Source organism: Convolutriloba macropyga, chromosome 5 (genome assembly GCF_964194025.1).
Source record: "Convolutriloba macropyga chromosome 5, txConMacr16.3, whole genome shotgun sequence".
Taxonomy (NCBI): Eukaryota; Metazoa; Xenacoelomorpha; order Acoela; family Convolutidae; genus Convolutriloba; species Convolutriloba macropyga.
This window is the reverse complement of record NC_134472.1, coordinates 21,861,625-21,869,109: the sequence shown is the minus strand read 5'-3', so window position 1 is coordinate 21,869,109 and position 7,485 is coordinate 21,861,625. Positions and strand designations below refer to the sequence as shown.

The 7,485-nt window shown below is 33.2% G+C and overlaps 1 protein-coding gene across 1 annotated transcript in view; it reads left to right on the top strand.

Moving 5' to 3' along the window:
- The window catches only part of LOC142339874 (uncharacterized), a 32,072-nt gene that overhangs the window by 14,280 nt on the left and 10,307 nt on the right, over positions 1–7,485 (top strand). Inside the window, exon 4 of the mRNA XM_075390192.1 lies at positions 798–923. Within this exon, the coding sequence (XP_075246307.1) occupies positions 798–923 (126 nt within the window). The remainder of the gene's footprint in view (positions 1–797; positions 924–7,485) is intronic.

Sequence of the window (7,485 nt, the reverse complement as noted above, 5' to 3'; positions counted from 1 at the left end):
AAAGAATTATGCCATGTTAGAGGGTCTATGCAGTTGCAATTCCTGTGAAAATGAACCAGTAGTGGATTCGCACGAGCATCTCGTACTTGCGAGCCCGGTGTGCTACCCATTTACACCAACTGCTCTTAAGCTCTCGAACTTAGACATCTCTTATAATCGTTTTCATTTTCTTTCTTGTTCCTCAAGGCTTCAATTCTCTAACCAAGTATAAAGTGAACAAAATGAGCTTCTTGTCAAGCTATGTCAAGCTTATCTTATGCACAAATTACATTAGGTTGTTCTCTCTCAGCCTAATAAAACTCCCATTTAAATTGCGCAATATTTCTTTCACAATTTTTACTCTCTTGTCTCTCTTTTGCAGTTAAGCTCAGTGACTAGGTTTTTGACCCAAAACCTGTTAGGGGATGGACTTTCGCAAGCGGAATAAAAATTAATTAAACGGATGAATTTCCCCAAAATCAAAACACCATCGTGATCTATTGATCAGATCTCTCCTGTAATTCTCTAAATTTTACTGTAAAATATCATTTTGTTATTCTCTTATTTTTGAGAAATTAATTCTTTTTTTAGTTGAAAAAGCTTTTTTTATTCCGCTTGCGAAAGTCTATAACCCAACATGCCCGAATCTTGCAAGAGACAACAAAAATCGACGACGCGTCTTACGTTGTTTGAAATGCAACAGAAAACGATGAAGCCAAAAAAACCACCGGGCATATGATCATTTTTTGTAGAGCAAAATTGACAATTTCTTATGTTTAATTATCAATAAAATCTCAACATGAGTTGGTTGTGTTCAGGGAGAGAACTTTTTGTCAGCATCTTTTGACGAGGAGACGATGCGTGATCAACTTAATTCAGAGGCTGAAGCTATCATGAACAAGGTGCTTGACTACGAAAAGGTCCAACCACTGCTGGAGGAAAAGGTAAGGAGTTTTGCTTTTCAATATTAAATCCAATCTTTATGAAGGTAAGGCCACTATTCTTCGATAATCCACGAAAAGTAGAGTTGTTGGTTTTAGAAGTATCTCGAGAAATTATAGAACAGTATTCTTTTTTAATCAAGTTATCTTCTATAGTTAAAGCCTAGTGCCAATTTTAATGGCCGAAAAAAATGCGCCTATCGTATGAAAAATGTGAACTGTCGCCACTTGAATTCAAAAATTTACGCAAAACAATTATTAATAATAATCGCAGTGGTTTTCTTATTATTATTCTCCACATTTCAGAATGTTTTTTATTGCTCTTTTTTGAGTAGCATTGCTCTTTAATCATTGCACAAAAATTCAACCAGAAGAAACAAACCCAGCCATAATTCTCGTTCCAAATATCTCATGGGCAGACTCTTCTAGGCCAAACTGGTGTCTGAGCAGACCAATCCACGCCATTAAGCGATATGATCTCACTTAAATTGGTTCAAAATAGTTGTTGTGATAAGGACCCTCGTTTAAACTCAAGTATGATCACAAACTCTGTCTCCTTAAGCTTCGAAGGGTGTTTCTGATTCGTGTATTGCTCCGACCCACTTTAGTGTGGAGGGAACTTTATACTCAAATGGTTTTTTATCTTTCATTTTCAAATTATTCTTTTCATTCTTTGTTCCGACCCCACTTGTGGGGGGAGGAACTATATACTCAAATGGTGACCTATCGATATATTCACCGTAGAGAATTGTGAGTGGTATCAATAAAAAGCTCGTCCAGCGTAGAATTGGAAACTAAAAAGATTTTTTGAATTTCGTTTTTTTCGAGGAGTTAACGAGGGCTGAAGTTTTGTGTGAACAACCGGATATTTGGCATGATTTTGTTCACTTTTAGTACAATTTTTCTTCAAATTAAGACCTTTTAATAAAAATATTAATTCAAAATTCCATTTCACGCCACAAATTCAATCAATTTTGAGTTCCTAGTAGACGAAAGAAAGGCGAGAAGGCGATAAAAAGACTAGTTCCTGTCTCATAGGAAAGTGTACTATCAAAAAAATTCAAATTCTATTTGAAAGCACTTTTCCTAGAAATTTAATATTTTTCTTTGTTTTCTCACTTGACCTAGAGACTAGTCACCTTTCCTAACGAGGTTCCGTTAATGACAACTTGAATTACAGTCTAATGAAAACCAATGAACAAAAAATTCGTTTTCAAGGATTCAATCGTGTTTTTTTTGGCTTCGACTCTGAGTTTTCGTAATTTTAAATGAAATTTTGTTTTTCTATTTGAGGTTTTACTAAACTTGTGGAGGCCTATGGCTTAAACTCGTAGACAAAAAGTGCAATAGTTCCCGAAGTGAGCACTAAGTGAACCTATCTAGAGCTTTGACTGGACAGCGAATGGCTGTTAAGACTTTAAAACTGATTTTTCGCGAATTTTTTTTAACATTAACATATCATAAACTTGTTTTCGTGAATTGTAAGTCCGACTCAGTAATGACAGGACACTCCTACTTTCCACTGCAACCAAAATTAATCTGGCTAAAGGTTTTATCTGCGAACTATTTGTTAAATGACTTCAATGCAACAAGATTTCAAAATTTTTCAATTTTTTTTTTGATTTTTTCGTAATACTGGATATTCTTGAAATCTTATCACATTATCCTGGTGTTGATATCTCCCATTGGCTTAGTGAACATTTTCAATCGATCATGGATAAAGTTTTCAGAGAAAGACTCATGGTTTAAATGGCTTCGACACTTTCTTCTCGCATTTTTCTGCTGATTTTTTGGTTTTTGCCTGTATTTGTTGTTGTTTCCATAGTCATAAGACTTATTGTGATGTCTTATTGATAACGTATGTTTGACATGTATTGTTTTATTCCAATCAAGTCATGACTGAGTGTATTTGTTGACTTTGTTGAAAGCTATTGAATTTAATGTCTGTTGAGACTTTAAAAATGATTTTTCGAGAAATTTATTTAACATCAACCGGTCTTAAGCATATTTTCGTGAACTGTATGTCAGACTCAGCAATCACCGGATCCCATTCCGTTTTACTTGAATCAAAATAATTTAGTTAGCCGTTTTATATTCCAGCTATTGGTGTTATGACTTCGATGCACGAGCTTTCATAATTTTTTGAAAAATTTTTTAATATATTTTTTTGTAATTTTGGTTCCTTTTGGAATCCTAACCCATTATCGTAAAATTGATAGTTGAATTGGCTTAGAGAAGATTTTCAATGGATCATACCTAAAGTTTTCACAGAAAAGCTAACGGTTTAAATGGCTTCGACACTTTCTTCTCACACTTTTCTACTTAATTTTTGGATTTTTGCCTGTATTTGTTGTTGTTTCCATAGTCATGAGACTTATTGTGATGTCTTATTGATAACCTATGTTTGACATGTATTGTTTTTTTCCAATCAGGTCACAACTGAGCGTATTTATTGACTTCCGTTGAAAGCTATTGAATTTAATGGCTGTTGAGACTATAAAAAAATGAGTTTTCGTGAAATTTATTTAACATCAACCGATCTTAGGCATATTTTCGTGAACTGTATGTCAATCTCAGTAACCACTGGATCCCCTTCAATTTTATTTGAACCAAAATTGTTTTAGTTAGCCGTTTTATATTCCAGCTATTGGTATTATGACTTCAATGCACGAGTTTTCATAATTTTTTGAAAATTTTTTAGATATATTTTTTGTAATTTTGGTTCCTTTTGGAATTCTAACCAATTATACTAATATTGATAGTTGCATTGGCTTATAGAAGACTTTCAATGGATCATACCTAAAGTTTCCACAGATAAGCTTATGGTTTAAGTGGCTTCGACACTTTCTTCTCACACTTTTCTACTTAATTTTTGGATTTTTGCCTGTTTTTGTTGTTGTTTTCATAGTCAATGACATATTGTGAAGTCTTATTGATAACTTGCGAATGACAAACGTCTTTGTTGTCTCATCTAGGCGTAACCTGGCGTATTTATTAGCTTCCTATGAGAGCTATTGAATTTAATGGCGTTGCGACTACGGTATTTCTCTAAAATTTCGTGGGTTTAAAGTATTTGTTATTGTTTGTTGATTTATTGAAGTCAAATTGTTAAGAAGAACAGTCCCATAGATGTTAAGAAATTAAATGAAAGTATTAAGTTTTTACTGAAAAGTTCAATTTTTAATGGCTTCGACATATCTCTCGCTCATTTTTTTTTAGTTTGCTGTTTTTGCCTGTTCTTTTTATCATTCTTTAGTTAGCCATAAAATGCTGACCAGTCTCATAAGCTTGTATTTGGCGATTGAATGAATGATTTTACCGAAAGCAGTCGGTTTATAGCGAATAGTCTTAAAGTTTAGGATACTAAACATTTTTAAGATTCTTCAGGATTTTTCATTTTTTTCAGTTTGTCTTTCTTTTCGTCAACTTGTAACTTATTCTCATCATTGAGAATTGTACTGGATGATTCTCATCAACCGGTACAATTCCCTTTATTTTAAAGATTAACATGTTTACTGATATCATGACGTTACTTATGTTTTGTTTGTTTGACAAAATGCGTTTTCATAAAGTTATGTGAGTGGTATAATTGTGTTTTTTTCTCTTCCTTTAGCACAATCGCCTAATAACAGATTCCAATGATTTTCAAATATGGCCCGAATGAACTTATTTGTTCATTCAGCATCTTTTTAGTTGATTAGTACATATAGAAATTGAAATAAAAAACGTGATATTCAGATAAAAGCTAATGATTTTAATGGCTTCACTAATTTGTGTTTTCGCAATGTTTGCAATTTGTTTTTCGTATTTTTTTGAGCTTTTCTACATCTTTAGTCCGTTCCTATGGCTTTGTCTAACCAAAGACAGGACCTATTGGTTTAATTCTGACTTTTAAACAGAATTATCAAGAATTATTTTGCTAAAAGCTACTGATTTTTAGTGATTTTGAATACTTTTGGAATTATTTGGTTTAACAAATGTTTATTGATTTTTTAATTTCGCATCAATATTTCTTCTTTGTTTGTTACTTGTTGCCGGGTCTCATTAAGATAAATCCCATCTGCTGTTTGAGTTAGGAAAAAGAAAATCTGTGTCGTTAGGGTTTTGTCTGATTGTAATTTGACGTTGTTACTAAGTGCTTTTTAGATATTGAGTTTTGTTTTTGTTTTTGCTTTTTTGTTGTTGTTTTTTCTCCTAGTCTTTTTAATGGCAGAGCTCGTTGTAAAGATCTCGTCGTTTGATTATCTCTTTGTCAAAAATGTTGGTCAAAAGACATTTAAGTCAAAAATGTAGATGAGCGCGGGTCGGAACATCATGTGCGATCGCACATTAACGGGCCGCCCTGTTTCATTTATCTTTCAAATTATTTTTTCATTCTTGGCTCTTTGCTTTCAAATGATGAGTTGTTGCCTCATTCAAAAATACAGACCAAACGCAGTTCTATTTTTTCCTAGAAAGGAACATTCGATAGTACTTATTTTTTGCAGCACGAGAAACTTTTCACAATTACGAATGAACAACTGTTAAATGGTCTGGTCATTCAGTTATGTTGAAAAACACCGTTACGATTTTACGATAGGTTAAAATTACACTGCTTTTTGTCTATTCATTATATGATGCCCCAACACATGGACATCGAAACAAAACATCAAAAAGCTCTATTTGCTGACTTATTTAATTTTCCATTTTTATTTAACCGAGTTGAGCAATTTGTTTCAAAGTACTAATAGAGACTTTTATTAAAATATGTTATTTTTTGGATTGTTTATCCCAACTTATGATCAGACTTCAAATTAATCGTACAAAATTACCACCATCCTTTCGCGTTCAAACGTCACAACTGTCAACCGATGCAATAAATGAAAATAACAGCAAATTTGATTTTAATAATTATCGAATTTTCTCAAGTTAGATTTTAAATAGTTTTTGCAACGTGCACTTCGTTGGGAGTAAATCGAAGTTTTCAAGTCCCAAAAAACCAGTTGCCTAAAACATTTTTTCATAGAAAAGTTATTTGAATCGATTTGATTCCTTGAATGTTCTCTAAAAGCTTGCAATTTTTCAAAAGTTTGCAATTTTTTGAAGTTTAATTAAATTTTGTTCTTCTGATCTCGCCTAATTGCTATAAAAATTTGGTTGGCCTAACCAAGTCTTTGTCTAATATCCCATCCCGCTTTCTGATGAGCATTTAATTAGCAACTTTTGATGAATAATTTTGGATTCGAACGAAAAACGATTACTGTGGACATTCATTCAAAAGAAGTGTTGAAAATTTTTAATAAGTCTACTAAAAGGCTATCGTAGATGCACAGATGTAACGTAAACAAAGTTTTATTGCGGTTATTGAGTAAATTTATAAATTGAGGCCGAGCAGTTTTTTCTATCCGTGATTAATGCTCAATAGTAGAGCTGATTTCCAAAGGTTTTATGATTTGTAAAAGAGCAATTTTTATTTGCTCTCAAACGAAGTTTGTAGCAACAATATTAGTCCTGTCGGTCTCTTTTTATGCAATTTTTTGCTTGACCGATTTTTTATATGATTCCTTTGACTTTTCGTCTTTGAAAACGGGATAAACAGGTAGCGCCCAGTGGGCATTAAGTACTCTTAGAGCCCTTCAGCTCTGTTTCAGCTCAAACTGTTTTGGAGACTTTGAAGACATCGCGGTTCTTAGAGGTTGAAGACACTCCCACTGTTGAACCCCCCCATTAATGCCCCCAGCCCCCCCCCCCCCAAGCACGCTGCTGCCCCCGCACCCCACTGTTCCCCCCCACTCCCCATCAGCACCCGAAGCACCCCCAACCCCCCCCCCCCCTACGTACGAACAACCGATCGCTAAAAACACGCAATTTTATACTAATTTTCAGAAATTTTTTCAAGATTTTTGAAAATGTTTGTCATTTTTTAGGTTCTTTCAGCCCTAGGTGTCACTGAAGGGTCTAGGGTTTTATAACAGGTCACTGCATAGTTTCTAGTGGTAGTGGAATGGTTTCAACATTTTAACATTTTAGCATTTTTTTTGACAAAACGTGCCAACTTTTCAATTTATTTTGATATTTATTTTTCATTATTCACGTGTTTACAGACGCAAGGGCCATAAAATGTCCTTAGGGGTTTGATAATAAGTTTATCAAAAAAATTTTTTTTGCCTGGGAATAGATTTCACTTTTTCAATTTGTCAAATTTTAACAATTTTTTAAAATAAATCTTGCGTTTTTTTCAGCTTCTCTGAAACTTTTGATCGGTTTTTAGGTTTCTCGAGAGCCAAAGAAACTCCTCGAGGGTTTGACAATAGTTTACTGTATAGTTTTTAAATGTAATGAAATGTTTTTCAAGATTAAAACGTCACGAAATTTAGCATTTTTAAAATAAAATTTGCAATTTCTTTCAATTTTTTGACATTTGTTTTCAATATTCAGGTTTCCCAGCCTAACAGAAAACTCCTTTAGGTTTTGATAAAAATTTAATGGAAAATGTTTTTTTGCCAGGATTTAGTTTTCAACTTTTATTATCACAAATTTCTGCAGTTTTTATGCAACTTGCAATTTTTCGAGTTTTTCGATTTTT